The sequence below is a fragment of the Oncorhynchus gorbuscha genome, linkage group LG07 (genome assembly GCF_021184085.1).
Source record: "Oncorhynchus gorbuscha isolate QuinsamMale2020 ecotype Even-year linkage group LG07, OgorEven_v1.0, whole genome shotgun sequence".
Lineage (NCBI taxonomy): Eukaryota > Metazoa > Chordata > Actinopteri > Salmoniformes > Salmonidae > Oncorhynchus > Oncorhynchus gorbuscha.
The window spans coordinates 62,951,464-62,976,843 of record NC_060179.1 but is presented as its reverse complement, the minus strand read 5'-3'; the positions used below and the strand labels follow the sequence as shown (position 1 = coordinate 62,976,843).

Here is a 25,380-nt window from a genome sequence, read left to right as displayed (position 1 = left end):
CCATAAGACTATTACAGTGTAAAATAATACTGTATACAAGAGCAAATAGTTGAGTACTTTTGATGGAGGGATGAACCAACTAGAAAATTATTTGTTCGTTATGAACTAATTGAACTCATTGATAAACTTGTTTTTCTAGTTGGTTCATCCCTCGAGTTCTCAACCAATTTATCTTGCATACAGTATTGTGCTGGATGATGAGTAATTACTACATGTCTGTTGCGGAACAGCAAGGGTAATAAAAAATATGAAGGGTCCCTCGAACTACCTTGGCAGAATCAATATGTGCCCATTTGATCTTCTTGTAGAGCGTTTGTAGAACATATCCTAGCGTTCACGCAACCGTTTGGTGTCTTGAACGCAGCGTCTGAGCTGGAATAATTTACCCAATACCGAGGTCACGTTTCAACAAAGTTGAACTTTTGGACTCGCATCACTGATCATAAACTGTCTGTACGCTTGAGTTGAGCAAAAGCTTTAGCCACCATGGCTGAGCCACCCGTTCTTATACGACAAGATGAGGTTGAAGGTTTGTTGCATTATAAAGATTTGATCCCGCGACTTGAAGTAGCACTGGGGAAGTTTTCCAAACTGGACAGCGCAGAAGTGATCCAGCCCGTTCGTACTACGGTCCCGTTACAAAAATACAATGGGTGGGTTTATTCATTCCCCTATTTATCATTGGTCGGTAATTAAGTAACAATACTGTTCCAAAAATGTTCTGGACAGATTTCTGGGGCTGATGCCTGCGTATTTGGTGCATGAAGACATCCTGTGCACAAAATTGGTGTGCTTCTACAAGAGAGAGAGTGGGTCAACTCTGCCATCAACTCAAGCCACAGTGTTGCTGTTTGATCCTGAGTATGGGAATGTCAAAGCTGGAGTATGCCTATGATTATTGAACAGTGGCCATTAGATGTTATTTATCATTTGTGATTAGCAATACAAGTAAAGTTAAATACTTCAAGGATTTAGCACAGCTGGTTATAATAGAGGTCAATTCAGTAATAACATCGGTCTCAGTGTGGTTGACATCTGCAGGTCATGGATGGGGAGGTCATCACAGCCAAAAGGACAGCAGCAGTGTCTGCTATTTCTGCCAAAGTAAGGCCCTCTCTTTGTGGCCTAGGCAGGCATGCATACTCTCTTTATTGGTGATTCCTCACTACCTGTCAATAACATTGTGCTGTTCTAACGTTGGAATTTTTGGAACCCCCCTTGGAACTGTCCAGCTGTTGATGCCAGCCAAGTCGGAGGTGTTGACCATACTGGGAGCTGGCCATCAGGCCCTCAGCCACTACAACGTCTTCACAGAAACCTTCTCCTTTAAAGAGGTATCAGAGTGATTCCGTGTTTCTGAATGGGTGATTAGAGAGATCCACTGGTGTGTTGTGGCTATATCCTCCAGACATAAGGCTGGGTTCTGGTTAGAAATATCTTGTGGGTCATGAGAAAATATGAAAGACCATTGAGGGATCATGTCATTACAGGTCCGCGTGTGGAGCAGGAGGAAGGAGACGGCGGAGAGGTTTGCCCAGTCCACCCAGGGTCACGTTACAGTATGGGAGTCAGTGGAGGAGGCAGTGAATGGTGCAGACGTCATAATCACTGTGACTGGGGCCAGTGAACCAGTGCTCTTTGGCCAGTGGGTCAAGCCAGGTGCCCATGTAGCAGGTGAGGAAACTCCTGACTGAAGATGATAGTGCCATGCTTTAAGACTTTGATGTGTGAAGATAACATACTGTATATTTATTTTTTTATTTAACCAGGAAAAGCCCATTGAGACCCAGAGTCTCTTTTTCAAGGGAGACCTGGCCAAAAAGGCAGCAACAATCAAAACATTTCAGAATTAAAACATACAACAGAACATGATCCAGCCTATAAAAATCATTTACACTCCTCTGTAACAGTCTCCCATCATTATTTTAAATGAATTCAGTGGCACTAACATATCTAGATGAAGCATGGATTATAGACTATTCCATGCCTCTGGTGCACAAGAAGAGAAGGCAGTCTTGCCCAATACTGTGAATGTCCTGGGGACATTAAGTAGCAACCACCTCGCAGACCGGGTATGGTAACTGCTAGTGGTGAAGGAGACCACACTACAGAGGTAAAGAGGGAGTTTACCCAAAAGGGCTTTGTAGGTGAATACATACAAATGTATCTTTCTGCACATATAAAGTAATGTGTACTAACCTACCATTTGGTACAATGTGCAATGGTGGGTGAGTGACTTGGCATTTGTAATAAAGTGCAAGGATGCATGACAAACAGAGTCCAGTCTCTGTAAGACAGAGGAGGTTGCATACATATACAACAAGTTACCATAATCAATTACAGAGAGAAAAGTGGCCTGAACAAGCTTCTTTCTAGCCATAAGCGGGAAGCAAGCCTTATTACGAAAATAAAAACCCAATTTCAATATAAGCTTGGTCACAAGATTATCCACATGAACTTTTAAGGACAACTTGTCATCCAACTAAATACCATGGTATTTGTAGGATGACACCTTTTCAATGGATAAGCCACCAGATGTGACAATGCTAACGTTCTCTGGCAGAGTTCTAGCTCTGGCAAAGGTCATGAATTGAATTTTCTTTCAAGACCAGTTTGAGGCCATAAAGGCAGGCCTGCAGTGACTGAAAAGCAGTCTGGAGCTCTTCAACAGCCGGAACCAGAGAAGGAGCACATGAATATATGACTGTATCATCTGCATATAGATGTAACTTTGCTGGTTGCATCCCATTTCCCAAATCATTAATAAACATTGAGAACAACACAGGATATAAAATGGAACCCTGGGGCACACCGCTATTAATCTCAAGAATGCCAGACTTGTGATTGTCAGTTATACACGTTGTGTTCTGTCAGAAAGATAGTTCCTAAACCTATTTACTGCCCCTTCACTGAGACCAGTGTTTCTGAGACTAGCTAGCAACGATTCATTGTCAACTGAATCAAAGGCCTTTGATAAATCCACAAGCAGAGCAGCACAATGTTGCTTTTTATCAAGTGCATTTATTATGTAATTTGCCACAGCCATAGCTGCAGTTGTGGTGCTGTGCCCCGATCTAAAGCCAGACTGAACCCCGCTCAGTATGTTCTTTTCAATGAAGATGCTTTTTAACTGTGAGTTCACAGTTAAGGGATTCATAGACTTTAGCCATGATAGGGAGTTTGGAGATAGGACGATTGTTATTGGCATCTGAGGGATCTCCACTCTTTAGCAGTGGGGGACATAATCTGCTTTCCAAATGCTCGTATGGAATTGGTCAAGAGACTCAAGTTGAACATGTGAGCCACAGGTTCAGTAATAATACCAGCTACTATCTTTAAGCGGTAGGGGTCAAGGTTGTCTGAACCTGCAGACTTTTTAGTGTCCATTGCCTCTAGTGTTTTATAGACCTCAGTATAAGAAACAGGCTCAATGTTAAAATGGTTCACGTGAGGGCCTATATCATAGTTTACTGTAACAGAGCTTACATTAGAGGCCTGGGCCCCACCATTATCAACAAACTGAACCAGCAGATATGAAGTGCTTGTTAAAAAACCCTACAATATGGGCTTTATCTTTCACTTCATTAGAATCCATTATTAAATGGTCAGGAAGGCCAGAGGATACATTAGAACCTGACACTGATTTGATTAGCTTCCAGAACTTGGTAGGGTTGTTTAGGTTCTCTGTGACTGCATTTAGATAGTAATCAGATTTGGACTTCCTGATCAATCCTGTGCATTTGTTTCTTTGTGCTCTGAAGGAGGCCCAGTCAACAGGAGCATTTGTATGTCTAGCTTGAGCCCAAAAGACATTTCTCTTTCTAATTAATTCTTCCAAGTTATCTGAAAACCAGGGATGGTCCCTTCCACTGATTCTACATTTCTTCACAGGGGCATGTTTATCGCAAATCGACACATATTTCATATACAAATAGTCCCAGGCAGTGTCAACATCGGGAATCAGACTTACTCTGTCAATATTATGGTACAGATCATGTAAGAACGCTTGCTCATCAAACTGTCTAAAATGTCTTTTAAAAATATAATGGGATTTGGCTTTGGTCATTTTGTATTTCTAACACAAGCAATTGCACAGTGATCACAGACATTGCAGAATATCCCAGTTGATGTGTATTTGTGAGGGGTATTCGTTAAAATGTCCAATAGCATTGATTTGATAGGTGCTCTGTGATTCGGTCTTGTCGGCGCATTAATTAGAGCGAGATTCAGTTATTTAAGAGTCCAATACAGATGTATGCACGCCCCAGTTCAAATCTCCTCAAATAATGAATTGAGTCATGTCGCTTGTGCAGGACATCAGCAAGACAGGACATCTCTCTTTGTTCTTAATGTAATGTATCATTGTTGTGTGTGTGTGTGTGTGTGTGCGCGTGCATCAGCTGTGGGAGCCTGCAGGCCAGACTGGAGGGAGCTGGATGATGTGTTGATGAGGCAGGCTGAGGTGTATGTAGACAGCAGAGAGGGAGCAGTAGCAGAGTCAGGAGACATCATCCTGTCTGGGGTAGGTTGTGAGACTATTGGTATTCTGTATATGGGTTTCTTCTGGCTGTGCCTACTGAATGCAATCTTGGTTTATGGAAGTTATACAAGTAGGTAATCCCAATTAAAGGATAAACATGTTTAACATGATTTGGTGTGCTAATGAATACTTCATCTCCAGGCCAAAGTGTTTGCAGAGCTTGGAGAGGTTCTCAATGGAACAAGACCTGCCCTTAGAGAGAAGACCACTGTGTTCAAATCCCTTGGTAGATTGTCTTTATCCTCTATTCAAATCCTGTAACATGTTCCTTCGTTGTGCTTTTTCCATAGTTTTATTGACCCTGTTTGTATACAACAGGAATGGGGATTCAAGATGCAGTCTCTGCCAAGCTTGTGTTTGAACAGTGGAAGAACAAACACTGAAGACCTGAGGATAATGGGATGGCCATGGATGTGATCACTTACATTCCCACCAGTTCTATATTAAAGGGAGTTGGTGGAAAGATAGTGGGAGTTACTGTGTTATTCCTATATCTGCACAACAGAAAGTAAAAAAATGACAGGCAGATTTTAAATGAATTTATTGGCTTTAAAAAATATTTTTTTTAAATCAGCAGATTAAACTACTATTGTCAAAACTACATTTAGCCAAAGAAAAATCAGGTATAATTTATTTCATTGTGCTGTTAACACTGGTAATAGCTCAGAACAGCCTTACTCAGTTCAAATTAAAAAGAGTACTTTGAAAATTCACTGGTAGGTGAACTACTGTTTATTTTAAATACAGCAATTAGAAGCTACAATAAGACAAAGACAACATGGTCAGTTACAACTTCTGAATTCTTTTAAATTGCTCAGTTTTTAGTGATACAGTAATAGGTTCGCCTGGATGTAGTCCCTGTTCAGCTATTACATTCCTGCCATTGGCCAAATGAAAGGAGTGGAATGTTAGCTAGAAGGACTGGTACCCAGACTAGTAATAGGCTGCTCTGATGACAAAACAACACAGTAATGTTTACATAGCATCATGATGTTAGTGATGATAAAGCTTAATGTTAAAATGAGTTCACAGCTATGTTGTTTCGAGTAGCAAACAAAGTCCAGATTCTTCACACAAGAACTAGACCTTCTGTAAAGGACTGGATAGATGGCATCTGCTGACAGAATACGTTCTTAAAGGGAATGAGGATGAATTCTACCTTATAACAAAGGCCTATAACAAAAAGGTTGACACACGCAGGTGTTTGGAGTGTAAATCTGGCAGACTACACAGTACAGTTCCATTACTGACAATACTCGTACAATGGATGCATTTTGTGTTTATGTACAGAAAAGTTTTTGAAACCGTTGTTTAATCCAACAAGAGGGATCCATCTAAATTGGTCTGACAAAGAACCATTCTCCATCCACTTTCTAACAGGTTCTCCTATTCACCTGTTCAGGTGCATCTGTATAGACACCTGTAGAATGTAAAAATACAATTTTATCAGATCAAGGGGCAAGTACTGTAAGTTGATATTTAGATTGATCTAATAAGCATTTAATCCACCTAGGTATAAAGTGATCACTATTATCCATTATTGACAGTTATTTTGACGATGTATTCGATGGATAGATAAAATCTACCTGACGAGAAACAATTGATCTAAATTTACTTGATCTACATAGAGTATGATTATAGAACATAGAAGACACTACTACAACACTTTGTTTTTAAGAGTTTACTTCAATTTCTCTTGAACCATTTAAAGGATATTTTAAGATTTTGCTAATTATGGTCGCACACATGGTACAAAAGAAAAAAACAAGAAGAAATCATTACATTTAGTGTACATGGAGCTACAAGAAAGTGATGACCGTTATATGCGGTAGGAATTTTGGCAACACCTCAATTATACACAATTCAAGTCTGTAAACAAACTATATGGACTCGAGAAGAGTGGAAAGAGACTAAAATTGAAAAGAGCAATTAGTATCTTCCAAGAACATTTTTTTAAAAAAGTTATTTTTAGAAGGCAGCAGGAATTTCACAAAGCTCTAATTCTAGGATTTGTATAATAAAAATCATATTTAAGTACTATGTACTAATTACAATCCGAGAGAGAAAAAAAATGACATCTGTAGAATCTTCCCTCTTAAGACACTCCCCCACCCTCTTCTTCCTCCCCCCAACCAATAGGTGAGCTCAGACTGCAGTGTGACTTCCTACTTCCTGTCTGCGGCGTTTAGAGTAGTGAACACTTTCTCTTCCTCTTCTTGACGGGCGGGGGACACAAGACCGCCCGGATGGCTTCGTCAAACACTGTCTTAAGGCCACGCTGTGTCAAGGCTGAGCATTCCAGGTACTTTACTGCTCCTGTAGAGGGGAGACAGGCCGGCATTCAACATCACAGCAAACCGGGATTTCATTCATTAAAATCCTGAATTGAATAATAGCTAAGACTATCCCATCCGGTTGCAAATGAAGCTATGGAGAAACTCCATTGACCTTGCTGTGTTGTCCAGTAAAAAGTTTGCTCTATGTCCAGGATACTGGGCCCTCAAGTATTACTAAGAAGTAAGCCTTGTCCGAGCCAGAACAGCTCATATCTGTTATTTGTTATCTGTTGTTTTTGTAGAGTGATGCAGCTTGATATACAAGTACACCCCCTGGACAGGACACTAAAGTACTATTAGTATACTAACCAATCTCTTTTGCCATGGCCAGACCCTGGGGGTAGGTAATGGGGGTGAGTTTCTTCTCCTTCAGCTTCTCGATGGTGTCCTTGTCATCTCTCAAATCCAGCTTGGTGCCCACCAGGATGATTGGGGTGTTGGGGCAGTGGTGTCTCACCTCTGGGTACCACTATGGAGGACAGGGCCAAGACAGTCAGGATAGGATCAGGATGTTACTGTAGACTAGACGCCTATCTATCAAGTACATCAGTTGTTTTGAGAATGTGGATAAAATCCACCCTGTCAAGCAATGACCATGTTGATAACTTAATACAGCTCCAGGCATGTTATGCTTTCCTTAACCCCTGTTCTGAGCATCTGAGATTTAATGCAATCTGACACACGTCAAATCAGTTTCCTTGATCTTCTGATCTTGTGTGAAGATAATGTTCTATACACTGATCTTTACAGGAAGCCTACTGATCGTAACAGTTTGTTGAGGGCTGATAGTTGTCACCCACTTCCCTTGAAAAATAGTTTGCCCGACAGCCAATTCTGTCGAATCAAAAGAATTTGCAAAAAACAAATCCGATTTCGACAGAAATATGGCCGAGACGCAAAGAAAGTTCAAGGAGAGGGGCTACAATAATGATCAGATTAATATTGCCTTTGAGAAAATTCAAAACAAAACATGACCTTTTTCAAGGTCAGTCTCTCAAAAAGACGCATTCTTGTGTTCTAACTACCCGCTATTCAAAGTGCTCTGAACAAATTAAGGGATTGTTCAAACATTGGCACATCCTAAAATCCGATGGTAATCTCGGTAATGTGTTTTCGGACCTTCCCTTGGTCGTATTCTCGCTGGGCAGAAATCTCAGAGACCAATTGATACACTGATTTACCACCCCAAGATATTCTTGAACAACGTCTATTTGCACCCCTACTGGATGTAAATTACAAATGTAATGGCTGTGCTCAATGCAATGGCACTTAGAAATGTAGATCCTTCAAACACCCAAAAACAGAGAAATCGATCCCAATCAAAGGTATTATTACGTGCTCCACTAAGGCAGCTATTTATCTTATAACTTGTCCTTGTGGTAAAAATGATGTAGGTAAAACAAAGTGCAAATTAAAAGTACGTATCTCAGAGCATTGCAGCACCAAACTTTACTTATCCAGTTGCGGCCCACTTCTTGGAGGCAGGCCACTCGATTTCGTCTCTGCGTTATATTGGCATCGAACATGTCACCCTCCCTAGGAGGAGGTAACCTTGATAATTTATTGTTAAAACGAGAGGCTGCCTCGATCTTTAACTTAAAGACCCTTGCGCCCTTCGGTCTCAACATATACTTTGATCTGAAGCCATTCTTGTGATTATTGTGACTTTGCCATTGTAATAGTTTGTAAGCTTGTGTAGTCAAATTAATCTATGATCGTATGCTATCCATTTGTTGTTTTATGCTGTTCTTTGTATGACATTTCTAGCTACCGTTAGCTAACTACTTGAATACCGGTAATAACGTAACTAGCTAACGTTACCTAATTGATAAGGATAACGTTATTTCGTTCTCATCTATTCTCTAAATCTTCTAACGGTTTTTGTTTGTTCTCAGACTGAAGCCGAAGTGAATCCCAAGGCCTACCCCCTGGCCGACGCCACACTTTCCAAAACCATCCTGGACCTTGTGCAGCAAGCCTCCAACTATAAACAGTTGAGGAAAGGGGCCAATGAGGGTGAGAGAATCCTACATTAATTCCCAATTGATAATATATAAGTAATGTACTGGAAATATTATACTCCTTACTGCAAGCATCATTATACCAGCTTCTAAGACATCTGGCCCAATTGCACAGTACATGAGGTTGAGTGTGCTTGATATCTGACCACAGATTAGCTGTTTCAAATCCTGCTCAGATTACCACTTCAAACACGTATCTATGGAGTTCTAATCTATCAAAGACATATATCACTAACCCTTAACTCTTGTCTGCCCTCTTCCAGCCACCAAGACATTGAACCGTGGTATCTCTGAGTTCATTGTGATGGCTGCTGATGCTGAACCACTGGAGATCATCCTCCACCTGCCGCTGCTTTGCGAGGACAAGAACGTCCCCTACGTGTTTGTGCGCTCTAAGCAGGCCCTGGGGCGTGCCTGTGGGGTCTCCCGCCCTGTCATCGCCACCTCAATCACCATCAAGGAGGGCTCTCAGCTGAAGCCCCAGATCCAGTCTACCCAGATGGCCATTGAGAGACTGCTGGTCTGATCTGGTTGCTGCTCTGCTCTCTATAGTATTGGATAGTCTAAAGGACTATGTCAGGCAATTTAATTGTGTGTTCTTTTGGATAGTTGAATTGAATTGTCTTTGGAAGATACATTGTATTTTGTCAGGGACATACTATGTTATGTAATTTACTCTTGTTTTGTGATAATAAAACATTTCTTTTTACTAATGTGTGATATGTAATTGTGTTCAATTTTGTAAGTGCCATAAGACTATTACAGTGTAAAATAATACTGTATACAAGAGCAAATAGTTGAGTACTTTTGATGGAGGGATGAACCAACTAGAAAATTATTTGTTCGTTATGAACTAATTGAACTCATTGATAAACTTGTTTTTCTAGTTGGTTCATCCCTCGAGTTCTCAACCAATTTATCTTGCATACAGTATTGTGCTGGATGATGAGTAATTACTACATGTCTGTTGCGGAACAGCAAGGGTAATAAAAAATATGAAGGGTCCCTCGAACTACCTTGGCAGAATCAATATGTGCCCATTTGATCTTCTTGTAGAGCGTTTGTAGAACATATCCTAGCGTTCACGCAACCGTTTGGTGTCTTGAACGCAGCGTCTGAGCTGGAATAATTTACCCAATACCGAGGTCACGTTTCAACAAAGTTGAACTTTTGGACTCGCATCACTGATCATAAACTGTCTGTACGCTTGAGTTGAGCAAAAGCTTTAGCCACCATGGCTGAGCCACCCGTTCTTATACGACAAGATGAGGTTGAAGGTTTGTTGCATTATAAAGATTTGATCCCGCGACTTGAAGTAGCACTGGGGAAGTTTTCCAAACTGGACAGCGCAGAAGTGATCCAGCCCGTTCGTACTACGGTCCCGTTACAAAAATACAATGGGTGGGTTTATTCATTCCCCTATTTATCATTGGTCGGTAATTAAGTAACAATACTGTTCCAAAAATGTTCTGGACAGATTTCTGGGGCTGATGCCTGCGTATTTGGTGCATGAAGACATCCTGTGCACAAAATTGGTGTGCTTCTACAAGAGAGAGAGTGGGTCAACTCTGCCATCAACTCAAGCCACAGTGTTGCTGTTTGATCCTGAGTATGGGAATGTCAAAGCTGTGAGTATGCCTATGATTATTGAACAGTGGCCATTAGATGTTATTTATCATTTGTGATTAGCAATACAAGTAAAGTTAAATACTTCAAGGATTTAGCACAGCTGGTTATAATAGAGGTCAATTCAGTAATAACATCGGTCTCAGTGTGGTTGACATCTGCAGGTCATGGATGGGGAGGTCATCACAGCCAAAAGGACAGCAGCAGTGTCTGCTATTTCTGCCAAAGTAAGGCCCTCTCTTTGTGGCCTAGGCAGGCATGCATACTCTCTTTATTGGTGATTCCTCACTACCTGTCAATAACATTGTGCTGTTCTAACGTTGGAATTTTTGGAACCCCCCTTGGAACTGTCCAGCTGTTGATGCCAGCCAAGTCGGAGGTGTTGACCATACTGGGAGCTGGCCATCAGGCCCTCAGCCACTACAACGTCTTCACAGAAACCTTCTCCTTTAAAGAGGTATCAGAGTGATTCCGTGTTTCTGAATGGGTGATTAGAGAGATCCACTGGTGTGTTGTGGCTATATCCTCCAGACATAAGGCTGGGTTCTGGTTAGAAATATCTTGTGGGTCATGAGAAAATATGAAAGACCATTGAGGGATCATGTCATTACAGGTCCGCGTGTGGAGCAGGAGGAAGGAGACGGCGGAGAGGTTTGCCCAGTCCACCCAGGGTCACGTTACAGTATGGGAGTCAGTGGAGGAGGCAGTGAATGGTGCAGACGTCATAATCACTGTGACTGGGGCCAGTGAACCAGTGCTCTTTGGCCAGTGGGTCAAGCCAGGTGCCCATGTAGCAGGTGAGGAAACTCCTGACTGAAGATGATAGTGCCATGCTTTAAGACTTTGATGTGTGAAGATAACATACTGTATATTTATTTTTTTATTTAACCAGGAAAAGCCCATTGAGACCCAGAGTCTCTTTTTCAAGGGAGACCTGGCCAAAAAGGCAGCAACAATCAAAACATTTCAGAATTAAAACATACAACAGAACATGATCCAGCCTATAAAAATCATTTACACTCCTCTGTAACAGTCTCCCATCATTATTTTAAATGAATTCAGTGGCACTAACATATCTAGATGAAGCATGGATTATAGACTATTCCATGCCTCTGGTGCACAAGAAGAGAAGGCAGTCTTGCCCAATACTGTGAATGTCCTGGGGACATTAAGTAGCAACCACCTCGCAGACCGGGTATGGTAACTGCTAGTGGTGAAGGAGACCACACTACAGAGGTAAAGAGGGAGTTTACCCAAAAGGGCTTTGTAGGTGAATACATACAAATGTATCTTTCTGCACATATAAAGTAATGTGTACTAACCTACCATTTGGTACAATGTGCAATGGTGGGTGAGTGACTTGGCAGCATTTGTAATAAAGTGCAAGGATGCATGACAAACAGAGTCCAGTCTCTGTAAGACAGAGGAGGTTGCATACATATACAACAAGTTACCATAATCAATTACAGAGAGAAAAGTGGCCTGAACAAGCTTCTTTCTAGCCATAAGCGGGAAGCAAGCCTTATTACGAAAATAAAAACCCAATTTCAATATAAGCTTTGTCACAAGATTATCCACATGAACTTTTAAGGACAACTTGTCATCCAACTAAATACCATGGTATTTGTAGGATGACACCTTTTCAATGGATAAGCCACCAGATGTGACAATGCTAACGTTCTCTGGCAGAGTTCTAGCTCTGGCAAAGGTCATGAATTGAATTTTCTTTCAAGACCAGTTTGAGGCCATAAAGGCAGGCCTGCAGTGACTGAAAAGCAGTCTGGAGCTCTTCAACAGCCGGAACCAGAGAAGGAGCACATGAATATATGACTGTATCATCTGCATATAGATGTAACTTTGCTGGTTGCATCCCATTTCCCAAATCATTAATAAACATTGAGAACAACACAGGATATAAAATGGAACCCTGGGGCACACCGCTATTAATCTCAAGAATGCCAGACTTGTGATTGTCAGTTATACACGTTGTGTTCTGTCAGAAAGATAGTTCCTAAACCTATTTACTGCCCCTTCACTGAGACCAGTGTTTCTGAGACTAGCTAGCAACGATTCATTGTCAACTGAATCAAAGGCCTTTGATAAATCCACAAGCAGAGCAGCACAATGTTGCTTTTTATCAAGTGCATTTATTATGTAATTTGCCACAGCCATAGCTGCAGTTGTGGTGCTGTGCCCCGATCTAAAGCCAGACTGAACCCCGCTCAGTATGTTCTTTTCAATGAAGATGCTTTTTAACTGTGAGTTCACAGTTAAGGGATTCATAGACTTTAGCCATGATAGGGAGTTTGGAGATAGGACGATTGTTATTGGCATCTGAGGGATCTCCACTCTTTAGCAGTGGGGGACATAATCTGCTTTCCAAATGCTCGTATGGAATTGGTCAAGAGACTCAAGTTGAACATGTGAGCCACAGGTTCAGTAATAATACCAGCTACTATCTTTAAGCGGTAGGGGTCAAGGTTGTCTGAACCTGCAGACTTTTTAGTGTCCATTGCCTCTAGTGTTTTATAGACCTCAGTATAAGAAACAGGCTCAATGTTAAAATGGTTCACGTGAGGGCCTATATCATAGTTTACTGTAACAGAGCTTACATTAGAGGCCTGGGCCCCACCATTATCAACAAACTGAACCAGCAGATATGAAGTGCTTGTTAAAAAACCCTACAATATGGGCTTTATCTTTCACTTCATTAGAATCCATTATTAAATGGTCAGGAAGGCCAGAGGATACATTAGAACCTGACACTGATTTGATTAGCTTCCAGAACTTGGTAGGGTTGTTTAGGTTCTCTGTGACTGCATTTAGATAGTAATCAGATTTGGACTTCCTGATCAATCCTGTGCATTTGTTTCTTTGTGCTCTGAAGGAGGCCCAGTCAACAGGAGCATTTGTATGTCTAGCTTGAGCCCAAAAGACATTTCTCTTTCTAATTAATTCTTCCAAGTTATCTGAAAACCAGGGATGGTCCCTTCCACTGATTCTACATTTCTTCACAGGGGCATGTTTATCGCAAATCGACACATATTTCATATACAAATAGTCCCAGGCAGTGTCAACATCGGGAATCAGACTTACTCTGTCAATATTATGGTACAGATCATGTAAGAACGCTTGCTCATCAAACTGTCTAAAATGTCTTTTAAAAATATAATGGGATTTGGCTTTGGTCATTTTGTATTTCTAACACAAGCAATTGCACAGTGATCACAGACATTGCAGAATATCCCAGTTGATGTGTATTTGTGAGGGGTATTCGTTAAAATGTCCAATAGCATTGATTTGATAGGTGCTCTGTGATTCGGTCTTGTCGGCGCATTAATTAGAGCGAGATTCAGTTATTTAAGAGTCCAATACAGATGTATGCACGCCCCAGTTCAAATCTCCTCAAATAATGAATTGAGTCATGTCGCTTGTGCAGGACATCAGCAAGACAGGACATCTCTCTTTGTTCTTAATGTAATGTATCATTGTTGTGTGTGTGTGTGTGTGTGTGTGCGCGTGCATCAGCTGTGGGAGCCTGCAGGCCAGACTGGAGGGAGCTGGATGATGTGTTGATGAGGCAGGCTGAGGTGTATGTAGACAGCAGAGAGGGAGCAGTAGCAGAGTCAGGAGACATCATCCTGTCTGGGGTAGGTTGTGAGACTATTGGTATTCTGTATATGGGTTTCTTCTGGCTGTGCCTACTGAATGCAATCTTGGTTTATGGAAGTTATACAAGTAGGTAATCCCAATTAAAGGATAAACATGTTTAACATGATTTGGTGTGCTAATGAATACTTCATCTCCAGGCCAAAGTGTTTGCAGAGCTTGGAGAGGTTCTCAATGGAACAAGACCTGCCCTTAGAGAGAAGACCACTGTGTTCAAATCCCTTGGTAGATTGTCTTTATCCTCTATTCAAATCCTGTAACATGTTCCTTCGTTGTGCTTTTTCCATAGTTTTATTGACCCTGTTTGTATACAACAGGAATGGGGATTCAAGATGCAGTCTCTGCCAAGCTTGTGTTTGAACAGTGGAAGAACAAACACTGAAGACCTGAGGATAATGGGATGGCCATGGATGTGATCACTTACATTCCCACCAGTTATATTAAAGGGAGTTGGTGGAAAGATAGTGGGAGTTACTGTGTTATTCCTATATCTGCACAACAGAAAGTAAAAAAATGACAGGCAGATTTTAAATGAATTTATTGGCTTTAAAAAATATTTTTTTTAAATCAGCAGATTAAACTATTGTCAAAACTACATTTAGCCAAAGAAAAATCAGGTATAATTTATTTCATTGTGCTGTTAACACTGGTAATAGCTCAGAACAGCCTTACTCAGTTCAAATTAAAAAGAGTACTTTGAAAATTCACTGGTAGGTGAACTACTGTTTATTTTAAATACAGCAATTAGAAGCTACAATAAGACAAAGACAACATGGTCAGTTACAACCTCTGAATTATTTTAAATTGCTCAGTTTTTAGTGATACAGTAATAGGTTCGCCTGGATGTAGTCCCTGTTCAGCTATTACATTCCTGCCATTGGCCAAATGAAAGGAGTGGAATGTTAGCTAGAAGGACTGGTACCCAGACTAGTAATAGGCTGCTCTGATAACAAAACAACACAGTAATGTTTACATAGCATCATGATGTTAGTGATGATAAAGCTTAATGTTAAAATGAGTTCACAGCTATGTTGTTTCGAGTAGCAAACAAAGTCCAGATTCTTGACACAAGAACTAGACCTTCTGTAAAGGACTGGATAGATGGCATCTGCTGACAGAATACGTTCTTAAAGGGAATGAGGATGAATTCTACCTTATAACAAAGGCCTATAACAAAAAGGTTGACACACGCAGGTGTTTGGAGTGTAAATCTGGCAGACTACACAGTACAGTTCCATTACTGACAATACTCGTACAATGGATGCATTTTGTGTTTATGTACAGAAAAGTTTTTGAAACCGTTGTTTAATCCAACAAGAGGGATCCATCTAAATTGGTCTGACAAAGAACCATTCTCCATCCACTTTCTAACAGGTTCTCCTATTCACCTGTTCAGGTGCATCTGTATAGACACCTGTAGAATGTAAAACACTATTTTATCAGATCAAGGGGCAAGTACTGTAAGTTGATATTTAGATTGATCTAATAAGCATTTAATCCACCTAGGTATAAAGTGATCACTATTATCCATTATTGACAGTTATTTTGACGATGTATTCGATGGATAGATAAAATCTACCTGACGAGAAACAATTGATCTAAATTTACTTGATCTACATAGAGTATGATTATAGAACATAGAAGACACTACTACAACACTTTGTTTTTAAGAGTTTACTTCAATTTCTCTTGAACCATTTAAAGGATATTTTAAGATTTTGCTAATTATGGTCGCACACATGGTACAAAAGAAAAAAACAAGAAGAAATCATTACATTTAGTGTACATGGAGCTACAAGAAAGTGATGACCGTTATATGCGGTAGGAATTTTGGCAACACCTCAATTATACACAATTCAAGTCTGTAAACAAACTATATGGACTCGAGAAGAGTGGAAAGAGACTGAAATTGAAAAGAGCAATTAGTATCTTCCAAGAACATTTTTTTTTAAAGTTATTTTTAGAAGGCAGCAGGAATTTCACAAAGCTCTAATTCTAGGATTTGTATAATAAAAATCATATTTAAGTACTATGTACTAATTACAATCCGAGAGAGAAAAAAAAATGACATCTGTAGAATCTTCCCTCTTAAGACACTCCCCCACCCTCTTCTTCCTCCCCCCCAACCAATAGGTGAGCTCAGACTGCAGTGTGACTTCCTACTTCCTGTCTGCGGCGTTTAGAGTAGTGAACACTTTCTCTTCCTCTTCTTGACGGGCGGGGGACACAAGACCGCCCGGATGGCTTCGTCAAACACTGTCTTAAGGCCACGCTGTGTCAAGGCTGAGCATTCCAGGTACTTTACTGCTCCTGTAGAGGGGAGACAGGCCGGCATTCAACATCACAGCAAACCGGGATTTCATTCATTAAAATCCTGAATTGAATAATAGCTAAGACTATCCCATCCGGTTGCAAATGAAGCTATGGAGAAACTCCATTGACCTTGCTGTGTTGTCCAGTAAAAAGTTTGCTCTATGTCCAGGATACTGGGCCCTCAAGTATTACTAAGAAGTAAGCCTTGTCCGAGCCAGAACAGCTCATATCTGTTATTTGTTATCTGTTGTTTTTGTAGAGTGATGCAGCTTGATGTACAAGTACATCCCCTGGACAGGACACTAAAGTACTATTAGTATACTAACCAATCTCTTTTGCCATGGCCAGACCCTGGGGGTAGGTAATGGGGGTGAGTTTCTTCTCCTTCAGCTTCTCGATGGTGTCCTTGTCATCTCTCAGATCCAGCTTGGTGCCCACCAGGATGATTGGGGTGTTGGGGCAGTGGTGTCTCACCTCTGGGTACCACTATGGAGGACAGGGCCAAGACAGTCAGGATAGGATCAGGATGTTACTGTAGACTAGACGCCTATCTATCAAGTACATCAGTTGTTTTGAGAATGTGGATAAAATCCACCCTGTCAAGCAATGACCACGTTGATAATTTAATACAGCTCCAGGCATTTTATGCTTTCCTTAACCCCTGTTCTGAGCATCTGAGATGTAATGCAATCTGACACACGTCAAATCAGTTTCCTTGATCTTCTGATCTTGTGTGAAGATAATGTTCTATACACTGATCTTTACAGGAAGCCTACTGATCGTAACAGTTTGTTGAGGGCTGATAGTTGTCACCCACTTCCCTTGAAAAATAGTTTGCCCAACAGCCAATTCTGTCGAATCAAAAGAATTTGCAAAAAACAAATCCGATTTCGACAGAAATATGGCCGAGACGCGAAGGTTCAAGGAGAGGGGCTACAATAATGATCAGACTAATATTCAAAACATGATCTTTTTCAAAGTCAGTCTCGCAAAAAGACACATTCTTGTGTTCTAACTACCCGCTATTCAAAGTGCTCTGAACAAATTAAGGGATTGTTCAAACATTGGCACATCCTAAAATCCAATGGTAGTCTCGGTAATGTGTTTTCGGACCTTCCCTCGGTCATATTCTCGCGGGGCAGAAATCTCAGAGACCAATTGATACACTCTGATTTACCACCCCAAGATATTCCTGAAAAACGTCTATTTGCACCCCTACTGGATGGGAATTACAAATGTAATGGCTGTGCTCAATGCAATGGCACTTAGAAATGTAGATCCTTCAAACACCCAAAAACAGAGAAATCGATCCCAATCAAAGGTATTATTACGTGCTCCACTAAGGCAATTATTTATCTTATAACTTGTCCTTGTGGTAAAAATGATGTAGGTAAAACAAAGCGCAAATTAAAAGTACGTATCTCAGAGCATTGTAGCACCAAACTTTACTTATCCAGTTGCGGCCAACTTCTTGGAGGCAGGCCACTCGATTTCGTCTCTGCGTTATATTGGCATCGAACATGTCACCCTCCCTAGGAGGAGGTAACCTTGATAATTTATTGTTAAAATGAGAGGCTGCCTCGATCTTTAACTTAAAGACCCTTGCGCCCTTCGGTCTCAACATAGACTTTGATCTGAAGCCATTCTTGTGATTATTGTGACTTTGCCATTGTAATTGTTTGTAAGCTTGTGTAGTCAAATTAATCTATGATTGTATGCTATCCATTTGTTGTTTTATGCTGTTCTTTGTATGACATTTTAATATTGTATAATTAACCAATGATATTAGGCCACTCGGCCATGATTACAGACACCTGTGTCTTTTAACACTATATAAACGAGTCATCCTGCAGTGTTTGTGATTATACCCTGATGAAGAAAGCTTGGCTGTCGAAACGTTGGTAATTACATTTTTGCATCTGAGCTCCTAGAGTGTGCAGCTCTCTTTTATTTTCAAAATAACTCAATACTTAACAGAAAAACTAAACTGAAACAAAGTGGAGACTATGACTCACCTTGGCACGGACGTTTTCAAAGGAGGCAGGACTCACGAGAGAGAAACAGATCAAAAACACATCCTGTTGGGGAGGAAATAACCAGCATTATTTATTTGGTCATATGTGTACAGCATTACAAGATCAAACATGAAAAATTGACACAAAATATTAATCTCCATAAATTGTAGCTATGAATGGTACAAAAAAAACATACATGACACAGACAACAGAGTTCATGAACATCATCAAATCACTGCAATACAACTTTACTGTTATCTAGGAGGACAAAGTTTCCCTGAACACTCAATTGCTGGGAGGAGTCAGAATGTGGGGCAAACAGAGCACTCTTTCACTTCCTTAATGTCTGCTCCAGACATCGTTTTAGTACTGTGGAAAGCAGGCTGTACTCTCCTCCTCATACAGACCTCTGAGCCATAAGAAACGCTCAATATGCCTTTCCCTAACGCCCTGATTATCTTGTTATATTATTCACAATGTTGTAGGGATTGATTCTTTATGCAGAGCTGACAGCAATTTTAAAACAACTTCCTCTTTGCTCACCTATTATGATAATCCATATGCGCGCCACTAGAAATCCCTGCATTAGCATGTTTCTGTTAGCCAATACATCCTGCCAAAATACACCATATTACTGACCTGCCTGGACCTTGTAGGCTAAACTGCAGTGAAAATACCCATAACCGATCCAAATGATTGCCCAATAAGGCAGGCTACATAGTTATTTTTCTAAATTAATATGCATGAAAAACGCCAGGCTTTTTTGAGCGATTATTGAAATAATGGCAATTCACAGCAGTTTGCAGTCTAGAGTTTTATACTCACTTGAAAACAAGAAAATTATTAATTACATTGTCGTAGCCTAGGTTGGATACATTTCTAGTCCCTAAAAAAACAGAATCCATAGAGTAGCTTTTCGAGCTGCGTGCCTGGGGACTGGGAGCTTAGCCTCGGGACCGCACAGTGTAGGCTACCTATGATTTCCATTTCTGATAACTATGTTTTCTTTCACTGCGTAAATTGACTGGATATATTCACTGCAGTATGAAGCCTAACATTGAGCTGATTAATTAAGGGCTTCTAACTTAGGCTATTAGTAAAGAAAATAGTATATTGGAAGAGATGCACACTTGCTCGCTGAATGTAAAATAAGCTACAGCATTAAGAACACACAGGGTGTGGGAAAGGAAAAGCCCATATTTTCCTTGTAGGCCCATCTTAACACCGATAGGCTACATCCTGCCAAAATACACCATATGAGTCACCTGCTAATGTACCTTTCTAGCCATTCTAAATTGTCGAGAATTGGATCCGTTGGGGTACAATGGTTGCATAATCAGGCCTAGGGTTGCATAATCAGGCCTAGGCTGTATGCAGTTATTTCGGCATGAAACAAAACAGGACGTTTGAGCGTTTATTCAAACTAGCCTATATCACTGTAGTTTACAGCCTTATAGACAATTGTGTACTGACATGGTAACAAAAATGAATTCCTCATTGCACTGTTTTAGCACAGGTAGAATAATTGTCTTGTCTAAAAATGTAGCCCTAATCAATAGTGGAGCTTTGCATTCAAGGGGAACAGAGCGTAGCCTGGAGGAACTCACAGATCTGACATTTCATAATCTGTTAACTTATTTTTCTTGCACTTTGACTGGTTATTATTTAGCCTACAGCCCTAATATTTAGCTAATATCTAGCTTCTTACTTCAGCTACACATCAGACATCACTAGCCTCTCTTTTCCAGCTGTTTAGGCTATAGGCTATGCAAGCCTCTCCACGATAGCCATTCCTCAGCTCGTAAAATTCCAGGAAAAAAGCTATAGAATATTTATCTTGATATTTTTTTTATACTAGGCTTAACAGCCTATAACATTAAATTGCTGAACGTAAAACAGGCCTACAGTTGAGGTGAGAAAGCACGTTGGAGTGATCACATTCGGCCAGTTATGATAACATTGTTACACTGACGCATGCAAATAGTTGCATGGGACAGACAGATGAGCACAGTGAAAAAGACAACCGAAAGGAATTGACAACCATTAGAAAATCATAAATCACTTGCAAACTACTTGAGGAACATGCCAATGACATACTGTAAAAAATATGTAGGCTCAACAGCGTTTGTTGATGAATTGCTACATTTCAAATATGAGTTAATATATTATTTTTTATTAGGCCTACATGTACATTGAGGTATTATTTGCAGAACACACCCTGAAATTACTGAACGGTCGAGTTACCATTTTTTAATAGGCAGCACGATGTGTTGATCAGTTCATTGACATCTGTAGGACTGTAGAACGATAAACCTTCCCCTAGTGTGGATGCTCACCAACGTTTTAGTTATCTAGCCTATAGTTTAGCGTTATTGGCTTTGTGGATGGCCCTTAACTCTGACACAACTAACGTTATCACAACAGTACAACTAGTAGATCTAGCTAACGTTAGCGAACTTTGAGGAAATAAATACAAAATTAAACTTGTTTACTTTACTTTTATGCTCTATGAATTGACTCCAAATAATTTACCGCACCAAGTTTGCAACCGGTGAACTGGCACACTGCAGTAAGGAAGTAAAGAGAAAGTCGAATCCCATCACATCCGTTGTTTGGCTGTACCCATAGAAACGTCTGAAAATGTGTTTGATACTTTGAGACGCAGTAAAGTCGCTTGACTGTCTTCATTGCTGACACTAGTGACCTAGAGGACACAGTACATTTATCCTGTTGTTTTACCGTCTGTGGATAGGACAGTGGTCTGAGTCTGTCGTAGTCTTCCTGTCCTGCTGTATCCCATAGACCCAGATTCACTGGTTTCCCATCTACCATCACATTGGCAGAGTAGTTGTCAAAGCTAGAAAGAGATACACCACATTGACATCAATGGATATGATCAGCACACCACCAAGAAATAAAGGCAACGAGTTCATTTCAATGATTCGACAGGCCAAATATAGAATTTCCTGATCATCAGGAGAAAACCCCCACATCTGACTATAAAATATAACAGTTCTGAATGTTAATGTTGGCATTCTACGTTTCTCGTGTGGGGCACCTGCTACGATGAGGGAGTGGGGGGATAGAGTGAGTGTACTTACACTGTGGGGATGTATTCCCCGGGGAACGCGTTGGTGGTGTAGCTGATGAGCAGGCATGTTTTACCCACAGCTCTGGAGGAGAGAAGCATAAAGAGATGGAGGAATGAAGAGGAGAAATAAGCGACCTGGCTTCAGTTTTGTTTTTGTCAATTTCAAAACTGAAAGGAGAACTTGAAATGGGGTGTAACTGGCAAACTTAAGACAATGAGTTAAACTGAAAAATGTCTGTAGAATGACACATTTGAGTCCCAATCACAATGTCCTAAATAAGATTGGATGGTGTAGCTCAGTAAGAACATGCAGCAGACATTTAGGTTGGGTTGCACCATCATGGATACTGTTAAACTGGGTTAAAATCAAGGTTTATCTATAAATCTTGTTGCACCAAACTTGAAACCTAGTTCTAAATTACTCCCTATTTCCCCACAATTTTGTGTTATCCAATTGGCTGTTACAGTCTTGTCTCCTCACTAAAACTCCCGTATGGACTCGGGATATGCGAAGGCAGAGAGCCGCGCATCCTCCGAAACAACCCAACAAAGCCGCACTGCTTCTTGACACAATGCCCACTTAACCCGGAAGTCAGCCGCACCTGTGTGTCGAGGGAAACAGTAACACCTGGCGGCCGTGTCAGCGTGCCCGGCCTGCCACAGTAGCCGCTAGTGCACGATGGGACAAGGACATCCCTGGTGGACAAACCCTCCCCTAACCCGGACGACACTGGGCTAATTGTGCGCCGCCCCATGGGGCTCCGGGTCGCGGCCGGCTGGCAAAAGAACTTGGACTCGAACCCAGAATCTCTAATGGCACAGCGATGCAGTACCGTAGACCACTGCACCACTCAGTAGGCTTAAATTAATCCTAGTTAAATGTAATCTTTCTTATAAACAAAATTCAAATGTAATCGTGTTGCTCCACTGTTTTAAAGTCAAATGTTAAAGTGGGTTAGGGATTAAATCTAAACTGCCACTGGAGGATGTTTAAATTTATCATGTCAGTGTATGTGCTGTGTTTTCAGTGCGATTAACAATTTCAGCTCCTGCGGCTTATGTTTGTAAAACTCAACTAGCCAGGTAACATTAGCTAATTTCACAAAATTCAAAAATCTCCAAAACTCACTTTGCCATCTATCTAGCAAACTAGCAATGACCAGTGCTGGTTTATTTCCATATGAATAAAATTAGAACATATTGCTATGTTGAATGTATTATGACACGTGTCACTAATCATAGTTTAGTTATTTAATTAAGTGGTCCTTCTGTAGCTCAGTTGGTAGAGCATGGCGCTTGTAACGCCAGGGTAGTGGGTTCGATCCCCGGGACCACCCATACGTAGAATGTATGCACAAATGACTATAAGTCGCTTTGGATAAAAGCGTCTGCTAAATGGCATATATATTATTATTATATTGATAATGCCCAAGAAGCCGGTGTTTGGAGGATATATTGGCAAACCGTGCAAATGACAGATGTACAACTCACATATGTACTACGTACATTTGGTCAGGTCTCCCAAAAAGTTAGTTGCGGTATGTAACCTTTTGGGCGATCTGACCAAATGTACATAGATGTGAGTTATAAATGTCATTCTCATTGTAAGCAAGTCTAAAAATATGTTCTGTGTGCACTATTTTTATGCTGCCCATTCTTAAATTACATTTGTCTTTCACTTTGTTTTGTTCACCAGCTGAAAATACAGAATTTCTGTTTATGTAAAATATATATTAACAGCTGTTAATATGGTACAATTATTCTCTACACTATACTTGCTTGTTTTGTCACAAACTGAAATCAGGCAAAGTTGCTAGCTATAAACCTAGATATACAAAATCTAAATTAGGTCTAATTTAAGATTCATTTAAACCATATTTGGGCAACCCACCCTAAAGGATTGCTAGCTTGCTAAGCACAATTTAATAGGCAATGATAATTTGGTAGGTGCGTATTGATACGGATGTGTGAATGTTTTTTTTTGCATATCCCCGTCTGAGAAAATAGTGCATATAGCTGCGTAACCATAAACAGCAAACGAGAATGCTGAACAGTTAGCAGTAGGTAGCAATTACGCTAGCTAAGCTAAATTACACCATGCCACAAGTTTACAGACGAATGTGTTGTTAGCAAGCTGGAAAGTGACAACAGTTGTCACCAGTTAGCTAGCAAAGTACCAAGCAAACTAAGGGCTACTAGAAACAATTTTGATATTATAATTTATATTCTACATCATAACTTATATTGTAAGACATTTTATAAACATAGCGAACTAGACAAATGTAGGTTAAACTTACCCGTCCCCCACTACAACACACTTGATGGCCTGCATCTGACGCCTCTCTCAGCTAGCTAGCTAAAATTTGAGTTTATCGGTTAGCTGGTAAACCACTCGTTAGTTGCCCCAACGGGGAAAAACAAGGTTTGAAGCCTCGATTATAAGGCCCAAGTCACGATAGTTTGGAAATTAGTATAATTCCTTCAAATCAGTGTCCTCAACAATAACTTGGTGGAATTCTAAACTTGTAAAACAAGCAGCCACCACCCAAAAAATCTCTGGTGCTGAACTTGAAAAAACGCCCTCAGACAACGGAAACTGTAACTCCCATTCCATGCAAGTCATTTCCGTTTACTGTAGATTGGATAGAGGAATTTTTAAAGGGCTGTCAAGAGACGCCACCAAGCGGTAAAGTTTAATATTTCTACAGCCACCTTTAGGTCCTTAACGTTAGAGGGCAGTATTTCCTCATCATTTAATATTGTAAAGATTTCAGGGAGGCAGGCATGAGACGAGACAGTCAAGACAAGTCCAGATGCAATACCTTGTGTGTTATGATTACATCACTCCGGAACTATGTCATTAGTTGTCCTGTGTTTTATCCTAAGAAAAAGGTTGTGTTTATCCACATTTATATAGATGAAAAATTGCATTTTATCTAAATTAACAGATTTAAAGGGAGTTTATCTCCTGCTGACTGTGGATCCATGTTGTAAGACATCTGAGTAAGACAGTATAAAACCAGTTAAGCTGTAATTTTGAGCTCTCTCTCTCTCCCGCCCCTGTTCCCCCCATCCCTCCCTCATTATCCCCTTCTCAACAAAACTATTAAAGTGGCTTGAGTTCATCTTTAATTAATCAGTGTCTTCGTGGTAACTCAAACCCTGTCTTCCCATCCCCATGTACACTGAACAAAAAACTAAAATATAAAGGCAATATGCAACAATTTGAAAGATTTTACTGAGTTATCAGTCAATTGAAATAAATTCATTAGGCGACACATTCCCTTCACATAGAATTGATCAGGCTGTTGATTGTGGCCTGTGTAATGTTGTCTCACTCCTCTTCAAGGGCTGGATATTGATGGGAACTGGGACACGCTGTCGTGCACATCAATCCAGAGCATCACAAACATGCTCAATGGGTCTCGTGAGTATGCAGAACTGTGGAGGTCCTGGGCTGGCGTGGTTGCACTTGGTCTGCAGTTGTGAGGCTGGTTGGACATACTGCCAAATTCTCTAAAATGAATGAAAATTAAATTATCTGGAAACAGCTCTGGGGGGTATTCCTGCAGTCAGCATATGAATTGTGCACTCCTTCAAAACTTGAAACATCTGTGGTATTGTGCTATGTTACAAAACTTCATATTTTAGAGTGGCCTTTTACTGTCCCCGGCACAAGGTTGTGTGTCTAATGATCATGCTGTTTAATCAGCTTTTTGATATGCCACACCTGTCAAGTGGATGTATTATCATGGAAAATGAGAAATAC

At 40.6% G+C, this 25,380-nt stretch overlaps 5 protein-coding genes across 5 annotated transcripts; 3 read left to right on the top strand and 2 right to left on the bottom strand.

Moving 5' to 3' along the window:
• The first annotated feature begins 411 nt into the window (after window positions 1–411).
• Window positions 412–5,007, top strand: LOC124040199 (ketimine reductase mu-crystallin-like). The gene is made up of 8 exons (XM_046357138.1): window positions 412–653; window positions 730–880; window positions 1,042–1,104; window positions 1,233–1,334; window positions 1,491–1,674; window positions 4,401–4,522; window positions 4,682–4,766; window positions 4,859–5,007. Exons 1-8 carry the CDS (start codon window positions 487–489, stop codon window positions 4,921–4,923), a joined length of 939 nt encoding a protein of 312 aa, XP_046213094.1. The 5' UTR covers window positions 412–486; the 3' UTR covers window positions 4,924–5,007.
• A 1,199-nt stretch (window positions 5,008–6,206) lies between these two features.
• On the bottom strand, window positions 6,207–7,884 carry LOC124039028 (ras-related C3 botulinum toxin substrate 1). Its single transcript, XM_046354912.1, has 3 exons — window positions 7,852–7,884; window positions 7,186–7,345; window positions 6,207–6,856 (listed from the first exon to the last, which is right to left on the bottom strand). The coding sequence occupies exons 1-3, from the start codon at window positions 7,882–7,884 to the stop codon at window positions 6,726–6,728; spliced, it is 324 nt and encodes a 107-aa protein (XP_046210868.1). The 3' UTR covers window positions 6,207–6,725.
• Window positions 7,885–8,665: 781 nt separating this feature from the next.
• Window positions 8,666–9,614, top strand: LOC124039027 (NHP2-like protein 1; the record flags this gene model as incomplete). The annotated part of the gene is made up of 3 exons (XM_046354911.1): window positions 8,666–8,671; window positions 8,772–8,892; window positions 9,161–9,614. Coding segments are annotated over 3 exons (390 nt in total), but the record flags the coding sequence as incomplete, so codon positions are not given.
• Window positions 9,615–10,059: 445 nt separating this feature from the next.
• Window positions 10,060–14,789, top strand: LOC124040198 (ketimine reductase mu-crystallin-like). The gene is made up of 8 exons (XM_046357137.1): window positions 10,060–10,298; window positions 10,375–10,525; window positions 10,688–10,750; window positions 10,879–10,980; window positions 11,137–11,320; window positions 14,052–14,173; window positions 14,333–14,417; window positions 14,510–14,789. The coding sequence occupies exons 1-8, from the start codon at window positions 10,132–10,134 to the stop codon at window positions 14,572–14,574; spliced, it is 939 nt and encodes a 312-aa protein (XP_046213093.1). The 5' UTR covers window positions 10,060–10,131; the 3' UTR covers window positions 14,575–14,789.
• Window positions 14,790–15,851: 1,062 nt separating this feature from the next.
• On the bottom strand, window positions 15,852–24,224 carry LOC124040200 (ras-related C3 botulinum toxin substrate 1). Its single transcript, XM_046357139.1, has 6 exons — window positions 23,909–24,224; window positions 21,622–21,693; window positions 21,260–21,377; window positions 18,521–18,583; window positions 16,832–16,991; window positions 15,852–16,502 (listed from the first exon to the last, which is right to left on the bottom strand). The coding sequence occupies exons 1-6, from the start codon at window positions 23,941–23,943 to the stop codon at window positions 16,372–16,374; spliced, it is 579 nt and encodes a 192-aa protein (XP_046213095.1). The 5' UTR covers window positions 23,944–24,224; the 3' UTR covers window positions 15,852–16,371.
• Window positions 24,225–25,380: the final 1,156 nt, after the last annotated feature.